The sequence below is a fragment of the Lepisosteus oculatus genome, chromosome 8 (genome assembly GCF_040954835.1).
Source record: "Lepisosteus oculatus isolate fLepOcu1 chromosome 8, fLepOcu1.hap2, whole genome shotgun sequence".
Taxonomy (NCBI): domain Eukaryota; kingdom Metazoa; phylum Chordata; class Actinopteri; order Semionotiformes; family Lepisosteidae; genus Lepisosteus; species Lepisosteus oculatus.
The window spans coordinates 37,915,504-37,934,416 of record NC_090703.1 but is presented as its reverse complement, the minus strand read 5'-3'; the positions used below and the strand labels follow the sequence as shown (position 1 = coordinate 37,934,416).

Genomic DNA, 18,913 nt, shown 5'->3' with positions numbered 1-18,913 from the left:
AGGAAGTAAAAGAACAGAGAAAATCCACGAAGTGAGAGAGAGAGCAATAAGAAGTTTATTGTATTTATCCTTTGGATTAACAAACATTTATTGAAGAGACTACAATTTATAAAGTCCAGACCTGGAATATATTTCAAATAGGAGAAGAAAGTAAACTGGTATATAAGGAAATATATGAACTTTCCACAATATTTCATGTATACTTTGAACTAAAAGTAGACCAGGAGTTTGTCAGGAGTTTGCCATGAATACTTAAAATATTTTTGTGTACCGACACAAAAGCTTTTGTTCTCTGACCAATGAATGGATGGATTCTGTCTTGCATGGTATGTCTATCATAAGTACGGATCCCTGGGGCTAGAGAGACAGACAGGCTCTAAAATCAGGTTTTAAATCAGAAGGTTTAAAACGGCACTGCTTTGACTTTCATCATAATACATCTGAGATTATCTTTTAACTAAAATACACCGTAATACACTTTCACCAAAAATGGAATCTGGTTTAAATTCTAATGAAGCCTCCGATTATAAACAACCCCAAAAAATATATTATAATCTATAACATGAATGACCAAATGCACTGGCACAGCAGTTTGAGACAATTGGATCATAGATGGTTTCCTGGTATGGGCTTGAACCTTTCATTACTGAGAAAAAAACAATGAACTCCTATTTTGCCAATTCAAACATGCCCCGGGATGATGCACTGCATAATGAAGGCCACTCATTTCTGCTAGGATCTGGCTGACTGTGGTTCATGAACAATAATCCTTTACCTTGCAGGCAGCTGGCACATGGCCCATCATTACAAATAAAAACCTAGTGATAGGGCAGTATGGTGGCGTAGTGGTTTGCAGCGCTGGGGACCTTGGTTCAATTCCAGACCTTGCAAACTCCAAACTCCCCCGGGTTTCCTCAAGGTTCATCAGTTTTCTCCCACAGTCCAAAAACATATTGGCAGATTAATTGGCTTCTGGGAAAATGCGCCCTAGGTGTGAGTGTGTGTGCCTACGTGTCTGCCCTATAGACTGGTGTCCTGGCAAGGATGTACTCTGCCTTACACCTGTTACTTGCTGGGATACACTGTGGCCCCTCCAAGATCCTGAATTGGAACAAGTAGCTAGGAAAAGGGTTGAATGGATGAATGGATAACCTCCATTAGATGTACGTACAAGTACATCTACGTACTTGTACATAGTTAAAAAAATAATTGGAATGATCCCTATATTATGTTAAATGTAAAATACCAGATAGGTCTTTTTTTCTGGACAGTTCTGCTGGGATGACATGGAAATGGTAAACTGATAATCTGTATGTGTATCTGTGTGCTGTCCAGTCACTGAAATTGAAAGGAGTGGAGAGGATATGACACTGAATTCAAGGAGATTGCATTTTGTATTAGGTCATTTATCATGCATTTTCTAGAATACACCTTTCTCAAAATGTGAAATCTTCAGCAGGATGCTTAAATTCTAAATATTTATCCAAGTAAAATTCAGAATACTTATTGAAAGCTTACGACTGTATCTGCTTTCTGAAAAAGCAGAATTCATATGTCTAGAGACACATCTGGAATGTGCAACTATCTTTCCTTTTACTCTCTAAGCCTTTAAAAGTCTGGGAAGTAACATTACAAATGTTTATTTTCCTATTTAGGATTTGTGAGTATGAAATGTTGACAGTTTGAATTTCTCATTCAATATTAAGCATAGGTATAAGCTTTTCAAAATGACTTGGTTTGCCCGTCTTAAAATGTATTCATACTAACAAAGAATTTCTTGGCCCCCTGACTCCCTTATACACAAAATAGCATCTCGTTATTAATAAAGGCTTAATTAACAGTAAGACTGTTCTTTTGCATTGCACTCCTGCTAGTGAAGTTAGTTACTGTTTTCAACGTCCAGTGAAATCTCCTATCAATACTTCATTCATCTTAACAGAACTTTTCATTACACATTATTGTGCTAGAAACATTGCAGTGACTTAGTTAATACTTCTGAAATTCTTCTATATGACAAAATCTGTCATATTTTTTAAATTGGTAAATTTCAGTGCAAGGAATTTATAAAAAACATTGATTAAAAAACTTTTTCCCCACCTAGTAGCTTTCATTGTTTTGGGGCTTAACTGATTTATAGCTGGAAGAACACAAACAAAAACTCCCAGGCTGCCTGTGTGACACACAAGCAACCATATTCATCCCAGTGTGGAACTGGTCCATGCAGCATGTAGTCTTGTGTCCCCAAGCATTTTAAAATAAGAACCAATTTGTCCTAAAGAAAGAAATAGGATCTAGCATTTGAAACAAGCAAAAAACAAGCAAATAAAGGATACGTAACCTGAGAACAACCTGTAGTTATACACCTCAACAAGCTTCGGCCTTTATTTAACCACTGTTCACACTATGTGAAGTTATTTTAAATTTAAAGTCCACCCACAGCACATTCAAGATGTGAGTTCATGAGGCTGCAGGTTAGCAGAGTAATATCTCCTCAAAGATGCTGCAGATTCAATACCACTCAAAACTACACCTGACGATAATCTGAACATCAAGATAAAATTGTAAATTTAAAGAATTGCAGCAGCATGCGAGTGATACACAAGTAGAAGTGTTGCTTGTTCTTAAACTGCTTTCAGTAGCACTGAAGAGGTATCACTGAGGACAGGAGAACTGCTATATTACCTTAATGTCGGAGCTAAAGTTGTTGATTTTGTTCCAGCCAGCATTCTCCAGATGGAAGTTGGCCCACCTCAAGAGCAGCTCTTCAGGAGACAGCTTCATCAGGTCCTCCAGAGTCTCTCCATCGCGCAGCAAGGCAGCCAAAGCTAGAGGGATGACAGGTGGGTCAGACGGCCTCAATCTTTCACTCCCGGTTTTAATGCTTTGAAAAATACCTGGCAGTTCCAAAATATTTTTTCAATCCTAGTCATTTTTATATTAGTGAAAATGTCAGCTGACATGTGAGACCACGACCAGGACAGCTGTTCCTGCCAGCTACCCCCACTTAACAGGTAATCATCTAATCATCTCCAAATTACTTAAACCCTGTCCTCCCCATGGTCAGACGCTCTGTCATTGAGGTTCCTACAGACATAGGGAGGTGCTCCTTGTACTAACTAGCCCATCAGAGAAACAAGGAACCAGTTCAACTACTCAATCCGGAGTTCATGACAAATCTGCACAGCCAACTGGATCCCCAACCACCCAATAACTGCTAAACCTCAGCAACACCCTTGTTCTCCAGACCTGCTCTGCTCAGCTGCACCTGCCTTCTCTGGTCTATTTAGCCCAGATGCACAGCACATCCCCTATTTTGTTTGTCTCCTGTCTGCCTGTAAGCCCCAAGCTCTTGCCTCTCTGCTTGCCTTCACCTGGACCACGCAAGTGGACTCCTGAACCTGTCATAAAGACGCGGCAGCTCAGAGCAACGCTTTAACAGATCAATTTCAGGTTTGACATGCTGTAGGCACATGAAGTTGAATTGCTGTAGCAAAAAAAACAGTATATTTAATACATGAAATTTACACATCTGCCTCTGTGAATGTACTCAAAGAAACAAGAGGTCTCCAGAATCTGGTTAAATAAAAGAAAAACCTGCTGCTTAAAACAATAAAATGAAACTGGCTGCCCAACAGTGATAAATATATACGTTTTCCCATACTGTTGTCAAACGTCTTATTCCAAACTTGTTTTTCAACGCATCAGGTTCTGCAATCAAGCTAAGCTACATTCTACTGAAACCTGACGATTTTTTGAATGTTCAACAGATGTGAGCATGTTTGCTTTACTGGAAAAAAGGTCTGTAATATGCCAGAGGAATTAGTCAGCATAGTAATAGAAAATCCAGGTTGAGACTTTATGTGACGACTATTTAATTGGTTTGTTGTTGCAAAGGAAAACATAGAAGAAAGTAATTTGGGGTGGGAATATTTTAGGATCAAAAGATCAGATGCTCTGCCTGGAACACGCTACTTTAAAAACAGCTAAATACAGAAAGGGATCGTTTCAAAACTAAATCATTTAGTATTTTTTTTTAATTTAATGGAGATTTATCCAGCATGAAGGTTAGTGACTAAACAGAAACCAGCAATTGAATACACCCTATCCCTAGTTTACATAAGATCCAACTTACAAAAACTTGACTTGGTGTCAAAACCTCCCAGGGGCCCCATCATAAAATCTAGTTACTTAAAATTGTGAGTAACTCATACTGCAATCACTTCAGAGAAGCACCTACTGTAAGTGATTTAGTTTTTATCGCTTGCTGTGTATTTTATTTTTTAATTAGCAGTACAGTGCTGGGTAATAAAATGCACAGTATTTACAGATGCATTAAAACAATCGTTTATCATACTGTATATGTATGCAAGATGTATAATTATGTTTTTTAAATTTCATCCATCACTCATGGACTGCTAGATGTTGCTATGGTCTCCCTTTTGCTCTCTAGCCTCCCTTTGTGATTAACACACACACCTGCTAGCCATTTAAGGACAATAAACCCTTGTGAGGCTGCAATTCTGCTCTCCTGTCCCTCCCTCCATCCTTACTCTCCCACACAGCTAGGGAAAATAAGGGAGGGGGTCATGAATGGTCACCTTCTACGTATTCGCAGCTAAGTCACTTCGGCTGACATGAAATTTAGGTTACATAAAGACATGCAGAGTAGAGCCACCACGTAGCCGGATTGAGTAAAAAGTGTTTAATTAGGCAAATTAGATCAATTATGCCAGCAAACAGGGTTAGTGGAAGACCAGAGCTGAGAAATCCCACACTAAGGCAGATCACATGACGCACCTTCATTCTTGCTCAGCTCAATGTCGGCAAACAGACCAATCTTGATGATCTGCCACAGTAGCCCCAGCACCAGGTGAGGCTTTCCTTCTCGTAGGTCCTGAGCTCCAATGTTGACAACGTGGCAACCGATAGCAGAGGCGGAGTTCAGGGCCAAATTCAGGTTTTCCTACACGGAGAGACGCGTGGCGTAAGGGTAGGGCAAATGCCATGCGTTTGGCAACTTTTTACTTCTAATTTTGTTCATGTGTGACTTGTCCTACATGAAAGTAGCCAAATTCAAACAAGAAATAACAGCCATGGCAAAAAAGGAAAGGAGAAATATCTTGCATATGATAGCATGTCCAGAACAAAAATGCTAAAGGAGCAAGCTCTGTTTGTGACCAAAGAATGACCAAAATGAAATAGAATGTGCAGTTCCAATTTAGATCAAGGCACACATAAGAGTGCAGATAATCACTGTGTGAATGCTTACATTTTCAAATGTTTCAGTTCAGATTCACAAAACTATCCCATTCTTGAAAGCAAATGTATTCATCAGATGATGGAGAATCATTGTGCATTTTGTCTAGCTAATACATATAGTGTCTCCATGTTCCATGACACCTCCCAGAGTTTGTGTGAGATTCAACTCTGAGAATGTAGGACACTGTATGGCATTAAAACATAACAAACATATGGAAATTACTCAGCATGTGGATACATTTCTCTGTCCATGTACCATCCAGTCTAGGACACTGGAAAGCAGGCATTACGTACATTCTAGAGGGAAAAGTGTAAAACCACTCGCAAAACTATTCTAGTGATATGTGAAGGTGCTGTTATATAAATGGGTGACTGTCCCTCTTCATACTATATATTCTTTACTGGAAGTTTTGATCTACAAATAGCCACAAGTTAAGCTGGCAAAGCATCTTATCATCAGCACGACTTTGCTTATTTTATAAAGTTTCAGAAAGTGGAAAACGTTTACCTGTGTCGTAAAAGGCGTCAGCTTCTTCTTATTTATTGTCCTTTCATCAATTGTATCCGGTACTGACAGATTGATCATTTTGCTTCAGCACAGAAAAGAGCAATTGTTTTAAACCAGTCATTAGCAACAGTCTTCAAATCAAATCAAAGTTTATTTATCAAATGCACAACAATACGGCGTGCAGCAGTAGTTGCTGGCAATGAAATGTCTTTTTCTGCGAGCTCACAAAAATTACAAGAATCACAAAAATTCACAAAAACACAAAAATCACAAAATTGAGGTTACATTTTTTTAATTGAATAAAACTCAATGTGAGAAGAGCTGTTATGTGACCATGGTGTATGCAATATATACATGTAGTGCAGTTATGCTGAATATAGTGAGAATTGTGTCCATGTAGCCACTACAGGTGATTTGCTAAGGAGCTACAGGTTGGCTATTTAGCAGTCTTATGGCCTGGAGGTAGAAGCTGTTCCGTAGTCTGTTGGACTTGGACCGAATGCTTTGGTACCGTTTACCGGACTGTAGGAGGGAATGTTCCTTTATTGCTTCAGACACTGACACTGTCCTTAAAATCAAGATTCAGCTAATTAAGCTGATTATGTTTTTTCAGCAACTACATTTCTCCTGTTGTTTTTTTAAAAATCACCTGCTCAGGAATTTGAGAGCTCATCTGTTAAAGTTAGAAATGGAGACTCCTTACATTCTGTAGCATATTTATAAATGCAAGAACAAGATACATAATTTTATTGGAAAAAAAGTGCCGATTATCCATTATTTTTCTAGGGACCTGTTTAAACATTTTAAGAAGACATTTTGCACCTACAAATAAAGTAGAGCAAACCCTTTCATTAAACATCTAGGGATGAAACCATTTCTAAAGCAATTCTCTCAACAGGGTAAATTCACATTGTCATGCAATATACAAATTCTCTTTGATTAGGGAAGATTTTCAGTCTTTTTAACTCTACCCTATATCTTTATCTTTAACTCTATACTATAACTCTAACACTATACTGGATGTTTATATCACAAAAGAGAAAATAAAAGAAAACCTAAAGTTTCTCGTGAGCTCCACACACACGGCCAAACCCTAGACAGCAGATAACTCCATCGCACCATAAGACTCAGTCCTTTGTCACAGCAGAGTTTACACCATCTAGACTTCAGAGGGGGTTATATCCCTTCTGTAGCTAGCTCATGCATGAACACGGTTACGTTGTTCTTACCACAACACGATTCCATCTCCAACAGCTTTGAACAGAGAGTTTGAATTGGGATCCATAGGAACAACATGCTTGCAGTCAGGGTCATTCTCCAGTGCTTTGTTTACCCAGTTTACAAAGGCAAACCTTTCTTCCTCTGTAATAGAAAGTACATGAAATCTGAGCAAATACCAATTAAGCCCGACCTACAAAATACTGAACATACTACCTTAGTTTAGAAACTGGTATTAGCTAAGTGTTCCACCCTCAGGTGTTTAATTACATAACTTATATACTTATATTTACATTTGGCCTAATCCATTTCCCTTTGAAATCACTCAAAATTTACCAATTACAAAAGAAGGTGAGCTCATTTTCTCTGAGCTCTTTTCCAGATCAGTTTCCTCAAGCAGAGCTTGTAGGTCAGGTTGATCGGTCAGGAAAGCACATTTCACATGCAGTAATCCCTCACTATACATCTTTTTGCATATATGAGATGTACAGTAGTAATTACTACCTGTTTATTTAACAAGAAGATGGGTTCATGTATAAAGTACTGCTGAATTATTTTTTTCTGGAACTTACTTTTTAATTTTACTACATTTTAAGTTTTTATAATAAAGGCTTGTGAGTGCACATACTGTAGTACCAGATAGTACCTACTGTCTATGCATATGCTAACGACTGTACTTTAAGGGAGCGTTGTTATTTTTTTCCCTATATATTGTTTATGCATAAAACTTATAGTACTCTCAATAAAATAGTTTTTTTACATTACTATGACAAACCACCATTCCTGAATTTGCAGCAGATTCATGGATGAAAAGAACACAAGACTAAGCTAAGAATAGCCTCCTGTTAAAAAGCCTTTAAAAAGTTTGTGGAGTACCTCGGCTTCTCTGCTCATGGTTTTCCACCATCTTACAAAGGACTTCAGCCTGCACTTGAAATCTTTGTTTTAAAATGATAAAAATTATGTATCATTACGACTAATGCAGTGCTCTTCTTAGTGAACCTTGAGATGCTATGAATATGATTGGCTGCTTGTAAAAACGTTCAAGTAGGTAGTTGTGTCAAGGTGCGTATCCTGCAAAGGAACAGGTCAAGTTTTGTACCAAGCTGAAAGGAAAGGAAAAGAGACCACATTTCTGCTGTACAGGATTCTTCAGGTGTCTGAAGAAGGCTCTGCAGACTTCTTCAGACACGGAAGGCTTGCTTGTGGAAAAGCTCATTGAATAAATCCTTGGATCACTCGGGGACAGAGGAAGAGGTAAAATTTGATCAAGGGTTTTTTCCTTCTTCTTACCCTTAAGCCATGGATTGTGTCCTAGAGAACAACTGCAATAAACCAGGTTTTCCTTTTGTTTGTTTTGTACTGTGCAATTAAAGAGGTATACAAATAACTGAGTTCAGGTTCAGGTCAGGCATGTTGGTTAAATGAGACAGAAAACCTCTGTTGTTCGTGTGTGCGCAATTCAACTTTATGGTGGTAACCACCAAAAATATCAGCCAACCAAAACTTAAATCATATGGTTAGTTTTAAATCTTTATTTTACTTTACTGTCTTCAGTAGAGACACCTACATGAATCTTATGGCTTTTGATACCAGTGTAGTTGTCCTACAAATAATACATTTCATGAATATAGTTTTTTTCAACCCAAAAGAGTCCAAAGCACTTAAAATGCAGTATAGCAAGGGAGCCAAATCACCCACTGCTGAAGAGCGGCTGCCATTATGACCAAGCTACCCCACTACTCAGTACCTGCTTCACCAGTAGAATTAAGGGGGAACTTTAGGAAGGCCAGACTGTACAAGACCATAGTGGATTTAAGTCAGGATCCCTCAAGGTTGATGCTTCCTCAAGACCTACAGCCCATAGTTATCCAACTACCAAACCTATGTGCCATTTTCTACATGGTTGTATTTCTTCAACAGGCCTCAGTACTGACTGAATACCTTTGATGCATGGGGTTGGCTCTCTGTCTCTGATCCCTACTTCCCCTTGCAGAGATCTTTGAAGTTATACAAGGGCACTTGTCGACCATGTGCCTCCAGTTCTCTCCCACATAAGTGACACATTTTGTCAACTTGCAGTCTCCTCAGTGGGACTTGGGCTTAGAGTCCACCTTTAGTAGTTTCCTACATCTCCATTGGACGTCTGATAAAAAGGTCATTAATGAAAGCACAAAGCAGAAGACCCCTTCTATAGATTTTAATATGCCCCAGGTTTATTCCTTCTTTTCCAACACACCACCTTTCAGGAGAAAAGAGCTCTATATGGAGTTCGCCAGCCTAACAGCCCCTATGCTTTTGAACACTACTATGCCAACATTCTTGTACCACCTGGTGCATTTTAACGCAAAGACAATAGGGAAAATCACTGTTCAATTTCTCAATGTAGGAACATTTGTTCAATATTAAGCTTTACCATACTTCTGTAAATATCTTTAAAGACTGGAATGATATTCACATATTGACTATTTTTAATGCTATTACACCAATACTGGTCTTCACTTCATACTAAAAATATTTAACAAATCTGCATTTTGAAAAATTCTTATAACTATGCTAAAAGCTTATTTTTAAAAACTTAAATACTTCTACCTGTCTTCACATTGTGATTATTCAAAGACTACTTCACAAATATTGGAACATTTATTTAAAAAAGCACTGGGGAAGTTGCAGGTTTCACACATTTAAATATGCATAAGTCAAACTATTGCACCATTCTGGCAAACAATTCCTGAAGTGTCCCACGAATATTTAAAGGATATTTTGGGTGGACTTGTACTTGAATCAGACCATCAAACTGGTTTAAATTAATTGCATTCAATCTACACAGTTAAGACTCTGAACACATTGGAAAAAATAAAAAATGATTTCTTTGTAGACATCATTTACAATCAATGCAACATAACCATTTTTTTTAATTCAATCCCACAGATTTTTGGGAGAAGACCACATGGAATTCTAGAAAATAAAACTATCATACAATTACCAGAATGCAATTTAAACAAAATGGTCAGGTGGTTCCAACCATGAAAAATAATGTCTTAATAACAGGGGAGACTTCTCACAATTACCTTCAGTTCTAGAAATCTACACACTCAAGTTTCAACTCTGGGCAAGCAAAAATAGACCAGGACAGACTGTAATTGGCTCACCTGATAAAACTGTATGACCACAGATTATATATTGTTTCTAGCCTCTATCAATCAGAAATTCATTTAGACCACAACCTCTAAATCTGCATGATCTGACTCAAATATTAATATTTAACATTATGCACACCTATTCCATCAACCAGGTAAAAAGTTAATTAATCTCTTTGTGTGGCTTTTCAAACATAAGGCAACTGCTACAAAAAGGAATAACATGCAAGGAAATGACTTAAATTAGAAATACTCAAAGCAACAAACTTTATACTTAGACTGTACTCCTTTAGAAAGAAAGAGTCTCATGAATTAGTGTTTGATAGAGAAATCTGTTTGACAACACACAAGATATGTGGTATTTTCACTTACACTAGATTCCGTTATAAATGACATTTTGCTAAAGCGCAATAAAATATTTCAATTGAAAAGTTTGAAAAAGGAAAAATAAAAAATGTATCAAAATGGATCTCTGATTGGCCTCTTACAGCGTACCTGAGAAAGAATGCTGTGTTCCTTCACTGGAAAGCTCTGAAGTGCCACCGATAGCCAAAATTCCTTCCTTCCTGTTGATGGCTTTCCGGAAGCTCTTGGCAATGTCGCTGCTTTTCAATTCTTGAAAAATCTGAAAGGCAAGGGCAATAATAAATTGAGATGATTTTTTTGTGAACATCAGCTGTTCGCCCAGTCAATATTAAAAACGTTTATATTGATAGTCTATTTAATTCATATTCATTCATTTTCATTTCAGTCAACAACACTGCTAATATAACCGCATTTAATGTACAAAAACTTAAAATTCCAATTTGAATAAGCTTTGGATAAATATAACCTACTGATCGTTAACATATAACATATATCAAATTAAAACTAATTCGAATTGCCACAGAATTATAACAAACATAGGCCTCTAGACAATAAACTGGAGCACTAGAGTGCAAGCTGACTATTTCCATGGCATGAGTTTGTGAAGCATTCAAGTCTGTTTTCTACATCCTCTCCCAGACAAGTGCTCTGTCTGTGGTATTCAATGTTGGTCATTTTTGCCATGAAAATGGCTAAGATCCATCTATAATTACGTAAGCGAAAGAAAGTATGAATCACAGAAATAATAAAAAGATCATATTAAACTAAAATCCTGTTTGTAAAAGTACAGATTTTTTGGAGCAATAAATTACAAATGCGATTTTACCTTCACTCTTAAGCTTTGAAAATCTGTTTGTTCACTCCAGTGTTGCATACTTGTCCAACCAAGAAATCCTTTAAATATATCTTCTGGCAACTCATAACCATAAAACAGCTAGCAATATTGCAATCAGGAACTCAAAGGCATGGGATTGTGTGTTCAAAATTAAAAACAAAACCAATTGAGGAATCTCTAGTTGTTCATGTTGCTTTTCTTATTATACTATATTTTTACAGGTGTATGTGGAGTCTATGGCCTGCTCTGACCTAGCTGCTGGCCTTACAGCAGTAAAAAAGAACGAGCCATTTCAATTTATTGATGAAATTTGTAAACCCTAAAAATATAAATATAAAATTTCAAAACAGCTTGTCTGGAGTGCTGTACTTTACACAGCACATTCTGCCCGTTTCAGTGCTAATGATACGTTTGCAAACTTCGCCAACAGCCTTATAGGCGTAGAAAGGAAAATTTGTAACCTGACTACAAGGGATTAAAGAGAAAAAACTCTATGAGGTTGATTTGCATCACTTCCTTAAGATGAATAATAGTGACTCCTTGCCAACTAAGGCTCAGTAGAGAAAGAACTGAATTAGCTTTGCCCTCTGGGGCACTAATTCTTTAAGATCAAACATTCTCTACCTGTGTCTTTGCCTTCTCCACTCCCTATAGAAGGTCCTGTACTATGAATCTGAAGGACCCATGTGAAGCATAGTATCACTCACAGGACTAATCCAGTATTTCTTATCCTCCCCCCTAGACATTGTACTATATTCACCTAAAGAAGGCTCCACGGCCGAAACATTGTGTTTTCTTTCTTCTCTTTTCAGCATGGAATAAACCTATTACTTGCTCCTTGGTAGCCTACGCATGCTGACGCAGCTACCCACCTGAACTATATTCAACTTGTCAGGCTTATATATAATAAATCAAGTTTGCTATGGAAATAAAACACCATAGAAATGTGCAGTTGATTGGGCTTTAATGGGGAGCAGTCATGTAGCACTCAGCCATGGATTTTAATTAACATAAAGCAACAGTATCGATGCATTCTGAAAGCTGAATTAGTTTGGTTTGTTCCAGTAAGCAATAAATGCTTAAGTCCATAATAATTATAAGGCATTTACTCCTGTTCTGGCTTTGTTGTTGCCATCAGGTTTTAAGATTATTTCAGCATACAGCTTTCATCTTACTAAGTTTTGAAGGGCTGTCAGTTGATGTTGCCCTACTGTGTATTCCCAACCCTAGCTAGTGTTATGTTGGTGTTAGATGTTGGCCTATATACTCAAGCCACAGAATGCACCACCTCTACAATATCTTGGAGTCTGTGATTACATTTAAGTATCTAGTACATTCAAGGTGTTAACCTGTATTTAGTTATGATGTATGCTCTTAAAACACTATCCTTATTTATAATACACAATTGTATGCTGAAATTAAAGATGCAAACTGAAAGCAATTTCTTGATAAAAGGCCTGAAGAAGACAAGGAAATTGAGAATGCTCACTATCATTCGGTAAATAACTCCCCTTAACATTACAGTGTGCATCCTTTTTAATTATCCTGCTGTTTCTGTAATAGTAAAGTAAAGTTTACAAGAAAGCTGATTTCACCAGCTGCTGAAGTCTGGTAGGATCCATTCCAACAACGGATTTGTTATAAATTCATCTAGGATACACAGTGCTTATACTGTAGTATGTTTTTGAAAAGAGGTTTAAGAAATAATCTGAAATTTATGTTGCAAGTGTTTTCAGCAGCAGTTAAGAAAATTAATTGTGACCTTCTTGAAATACCAATGAACCACAGTGCAGCAATGATTTGCTAAGCCATATGGAATGGGTTGTGAATTACACTATGCCACAGCAACAATAAAACCCCACCTCACACAAGTTTGTCTGGTTCACTGTCTAGTACAAAAACAAATGACAACTGTGTTTATGGTACAGCTGAAGCCCTGTAATAACACTAAGAAACATCTGAACATTCAGGAACAATGGGTCGACTACTTTTTGAAGATAAATGACACATTCTCTCTTTAAAGCATAGCTGAAATGAACTGTAAAATCCCCATCATATACTTTTCACATTTAGGTGAATGTGGAAACTACGTTCTTAGATAATCTTTATTGTCAAAGGAGAAAATGTCATAAAAAAGAGGGCTTTAATGCTTGGAAAATCAGTGTAACATCTACAGTACAATTGGGATACAAGCTGGGCTTTCAGTTTATATACTACTGCAACAGAGCTTTGTCTTTGGGAGTTAAAGCAAACTTTTTAAACTATAAACCAAATAAGATTACAAACACACTGAAATACAAATGAACAACATGAACACAAAAGAGCCACCCAAACAAGTATTTAAGAACACACTTGTGATTAAATCAAGAATTAAAATTGAATCTTAAGAGTCAAAGGGGCATTTCAACAAAATCAGTTTTATTACACTATAACCTTCAGCAGGTGTAAAATGAAGAGGAGAAAAAATGTCAAGACATTTGTTCCAATCTGTATATTCACAAACCCAGTACTGCTGAACTGTGTATTTCACCAGTGTGTACTACTGAAAAACAATCCTGCAAATATGTGGCTAATATGTAATAACATCATGCCCCAATGACTCATAACAATTAGAATGCTAGCAGTGCATATCTTACTTTTTAGACCTATGACCCAAATTTACTGACTGTTGTACTGGTCTGCCTTAGGACAATCAATTGAGAGTGTAACAGTTATTGACTTTCTGCATTGAATCTAATGACACATTATACATACACTTTGCCAGGTTTCATAGCATAAAATAAAAAAATAATGTGCTTCCTAAAATACAGGTCACTTATTTCACCCTTTAACAAACATTTTCCTCAATATCAATATACTTACAGAAACAAACTCATCAAAGCTGATCCTGTTATCCTTGTCTTTGTCGCCCTCCTCCATAAGCCTCTGAATTATTTCCCGCACTTTGTAGCCAGGGAGAGGAAGATTAGCCTCCTTGAATAACTCGTGTAGCTCATAGTCACAGATGTAGCCATTCCCATTGAGATCTACAATGAAACAATGATAAAATAAACCAAACAGAATGCTCACAGAAATGTGCATTTTAGATTTTAATCTATGAGACCTGTACAAGATACTATATATGCCCCAGGTTTTTTTTCTGCTTAAATTTCTTTCCTTCCAGGGTTAATATGTCTTGGTATTAACACTGACATAAGGAGGTGATTTCGACTTGTTTCTGAGAATGATAATTGCTGCCGCACACTGTTTTGCAGAGTCTGGATCATTAAACCTAACTTTAAAAACTCAATGAGAGGAGATCTGGACAATTTTATCATGCCTTTTTTAAAATATTTGTTCATTTGAGGCAGAGCTTAATCAAAAACCAGAAGGGCCAGGTGGGTACCCAAGACAGCTTCTGCAGACTCCTGGATAATAGGAAGTAAGTATTTAAGTATTTACTTAAAATCGAATGAATTAGCCCTCCAAAAGTGTACCACTACAACTCTATTCAGCAGGTTTTATATGTAGCCCTTAGATCAGTCATTTCAAAAGGTCTCAAACAACTTAACTGATCAGTTAGAACAGGTGATTTTCTTTTTAAATAAATATCCTTTAGCCATCTAAAACCTGAGTTCCCTTAATTGAAAAAAAAAATTAAATGGATAAGCAACTCTCAAATGTACCTAAATTTTTTTTTTAAAAAAGATGATTCTGGGTGGCCTGTATAAACCGGACTTGAGCTCTGGAGGTACAGGGTAGCAGACCCCTGCTATAGCAAGTTTTTTCTGGATACCAAAAAGGGTGTAAATCATGCCTTGCTTGAATAATGATCTAAAGAGGAGTAATAAAATACTTTGTTTTATCTAAATAACATTTTTGTTCATGGTAAAAGAGATAGTAAATATAACACATTAATGTATTACTTCTAAATATTTTATTTGTGTGTAGAGTTAATGGATATAAAATAAAATTAATAATATCAAATCATATTTCTGGAAACTGACACTCTATAATCGTTCAAAAATTGGTTGTGTGATTTTCCTGGGCTGATAGACATCAAATGATTAGGCCATCCTTGTAAAAAAAGAACCCAATTTAAGAGAAAATAAATGTGCTACCTTTATCAGTTAATGCAGTAATCTATTTGAAGTCTCCGTTGCCATGTGTCTGATTCAGGACACTGCAGTAAGTAATCACTCAAATGCTTGTATAAATGAGCTCAGCTAATTTTAATTAATTATAATAAAAAATGAATGACAAAATGCAGTTTAAGCAAAGAGGGGAATTAAACTTTCTACTTTAAAACAAAAAGAGGCAAATGTTAAGCAAGAACTATGGTAATCTAAAAATACTAAAGAAATTAAGTCCTCTTAGACGTAACAATTAACTTGCTCTTAATCGAGCCATTTAGCATCTGATTACCACAGTAGGGAACATATCAGCTCCCGGTAGACTGTAGTTACAACCATTTCTGTGTCTTCCTGTTTTAATACAGCTATCAAACAAAGCTCAACAATTTACAGACTATCAAGGCTGCCAGTTGCTGAAAAGAAGGCCATTCAAAGGAATGGAAACAAGAGGAAGCTTCACGGAAGTGCATGAACTGAGAATAAGAGGCAAGTTTTTATCTAAGGATTGTATGGACAAGCTACCCAGCAATGTAACTGAAGTTGATAATTAATCAATTATCAATAAGCTACTAAGTACCAAAAAGGCCAGATGGGTCGATTGGCCTCCTCTTGTTTGGAACCCTTCTTAATTAGTCCCATTTGCAATGGAGGAAAAGGGAAATTATCATCATGGCCTAAAATGGCTGCAGTTGCGACAAAAAAAATCAGAAAGCTCAGAAACACAGGAAACTAGCAGTATTTAAAATATGTTTCAGTTCCAATAGAAACTGATTCAACCATCAAATTCGAAGCCAAATAACCAGATGAAAATTTCAACTGGGTTTTAATCAAAAAGTCTATGATACAGAGCCAAGCAGGAACAATCAGAATTTGTTAGATATATTTAAGATGCTTTCTAATCAGAAGACCTGCTCATACAGATAAACCTACGCTAGAAGGCAAAGATTGTAGGGTGTGAGCAGGAATTTTTAGGTTCAAGGCTGTACTGAGGCAGGAATCCACAATTAGTCAAAGGCTGAGAGACACCCACCAACTTTTTCAAAAGCCTCCCTTAGCTCCTCGAGCTCGTCCTTCGAGATCTTGCCCGCCATCTCCCTCTGAGATCCTTCCGGTTCTGCTCCAAGACTGTTACCGGTTCTGTGAGGAGAAAGAAATCAGCAACAGGCTTCTAAAAAAACTAAAAGAGAAAGAACTGAATAAACATCACAGAGGAGCTGGCATTTTTAAAGTCTAACTTTGGCCTCCCTAAAAAGACTCTGAAGAACCCGAGAAATCATAAACCAAACAAAGGAGATGAGAAATGACCAGGGTAAGTCTCCCAAAACAACTGCAAAACCATGCCTTTATGTCCTGTGCTGCATTTCTGAAGAAAACTACGAGATTTGTTTTTTAACTAATACTCAAAACGTGTAAAATAGGGCTTTACTACATACTCCAAGTAAAAGTGGAATCCCTTATAAAAACCTCCTTAGTGTTGTGAACAGTAGCCAATCAGCAGTGCTGCACCGTAGGTTTAAAATAGGAGAGCCTTGACGCTGGCAATCCCAGACAGCACAAGCTCAAGGCTGAGAGAAGGAAGCCACAACACCCAGGGGCGATGACTGAGAGGATTCCAGAGCAGCCTGGAGCCCACAAGGGACAATACACAAGCAAGTGGGAGATTTTCTGGGAAGTATTTGCACTCTGAAATTCCATAGACAACTTCCAGATACACTGCACACACAGTTTAAAAAAAGCTACACAAGTGATTCTTATATCCTCAATCTCTATTTTTCATCTTATGTGCAAGCAGAAATGTGTAATTAAAACAACAGAAAAGAGAGAATGAGTGGAAGAGTGAATGTATAACATGGCACAAACTTTATTACATTCCTGAACACATATTTTCAAGGCACAGACCAATGAATGCAGTGAGTCAATCTTCCTTAGAAACATCAAAGTACTACTTGTCTAAACTCTGGATTGGAAAGCTCTTCTGAAGTTACCAAGGGCTCAGGGGCGACTAGCTTTTTAAAATGCATATCCCTTTATTTCAGACCGCAGTACCGCACGAATGACAAAATCCTACTGTCAGCTCAGTTAAGCAAAATAATACTGATGCTCCTATTGAGTCTCACGCAGGTGTGGGAAAGAGAAGAGATATAATCAAGAACTATTGTATGTGAGGACTGTCCAACTGGTTAAACATCCTGAATATGTAAATGTCTGATATATACAGTATATACAGCTATAGACTAAGAAAAGACACTCACACCTCACTTCTACAAATTTCCCTACTTCATAGTAATCAAGCAGCAGAGTGATAAAAACATGGCTGGGTGTCACCACAGAAACTGTGTAGGTAACAGAAATGACTGGATAAATAGAACCTTGACTATTGTATCAACTATCCTCTCTGAAGCATCAATAAGATGTTCAATGATAAATTACTTCTGAAAGCAAGCAGCCCGTAGCACAGCAGGGTATGGTACAATTTCCATTTGTTTCTAAACAAATCTGAAGCATCATGGAAAGGACGTATCAGCTCCAAAACCTGCAAAAACACACACAGTTGACATCACATATGTAATGAGATTTTTTTCTAGGAACATTTTTTTCCATGTATAAAAGCACTGTAATTATAATGCATCTGTGCTACACTTGCAGTTTACAGTCTTTAGTATAGAAACATTGATTCATTGACAGAAACAGGTTTCAGCGGTTTCAGTTCTGCAATTTAGCCATCCGCTGTGACCCGATTATGAAAATTATTCTGAATTGAGACAAATTAATCCCAACAGTTTAATTACAGAATAACACCTTTGAATTTCACAAAATAAACTACATTATGAATTTGTAAAATAAATGGTTTATACAATCCAAGAGGATGGCAGACAAGAACTTGTTTCAGACCGTGTCAGAAACGGGGATCTGAATGATTGTAAAGAGGAAGTGTTCTGTGGGAAGCATGGCAAGGTTCAGAGGTCAGATTAGAAAATATTATTATAGTGTATTCGTTTCTGGATGACAGCAATGCAATATTTCTTAATAGTAACAATAATAAATAAAATGATATCACAGGGCTGTTCTATAGCTGTCATCTCAAATGCTAGCTGTAGAAAAAAAAAACACTTCTGCTATGGGGTTGTAAATTAGATGACCAAAGGCTGCTTATCCACATGCAGCACAAAGCGGAACAAGCTGTTTTTTCAAAGATCGGCCAGGACTTTATCCCTGAACCCCATAATAACCATAATAACCTTATTACTGTATGTTCTTGACTCTTTTGTGTGATAGTACTTTAAAAAAGTGTAGCTGTGTTATCATAGCAGTTGGTAATACCCTTATCAAGCTTCAGAGTTAACAGAACAAAAAAGCAGTCTTCACTGTCACAACACAGTGGTTGCACTGTCTGTTGCAGTGCTTTCACTCAACCCAAGCTTTCAGTTACATGATCAGTCTACTTTTCTGAGTAACTGGATAGCTTTACAAACTC

General features: G+C 37.1%; 1 protein-coding gene across 4 annotated transcripts in view; it reads right to left on the bottom strand.

Moving 5' to 3' along the window:
• The window catches only part of LOC102688655 (plastin-3), a 55,182-nt gene that overhangs the window by 12,206 nt on the left and 24,063 nt on the right, over positions 1-18,913 (bottom strand). For all 4 annotated transcript variants that reach the window (XM_015351080.2, XM_006632604.3, XM_006632605.3 and 1 more), the window contains exons 2-8: positions 16,469-16,575; positions 14,189-14,352; positions 10,621-10,750; positions 6,997-7,129; positions 5,768-5,849; positions 4,798-4,963; positions 2,683-2,825 (exon numbers count right to left, since the gene is read on the bottom strand). In XM_015351080.2, coding sequence (XP_015206566.1) covers positions 2,683-2,825; positions 4,798-4,963; positions 5,768-5,849; positions 6,997-7,129; positions 10,621-10,750; positions 14,189-14,352; positions 16,469-16,529 — 879 coding nt within the window. In that variant the 5' untranslated portion in view covers positions 16,530-16,575. The remainder of the gene's footprint in view (positions 1-2,682; positions 2,826-4,797; positions 4,964-5,767; positions 5,850-6,996; positions 7,130-10,620; positions 10,751-14,188; positions 14,353-16,468; positions 16,576-18,913) is intronic.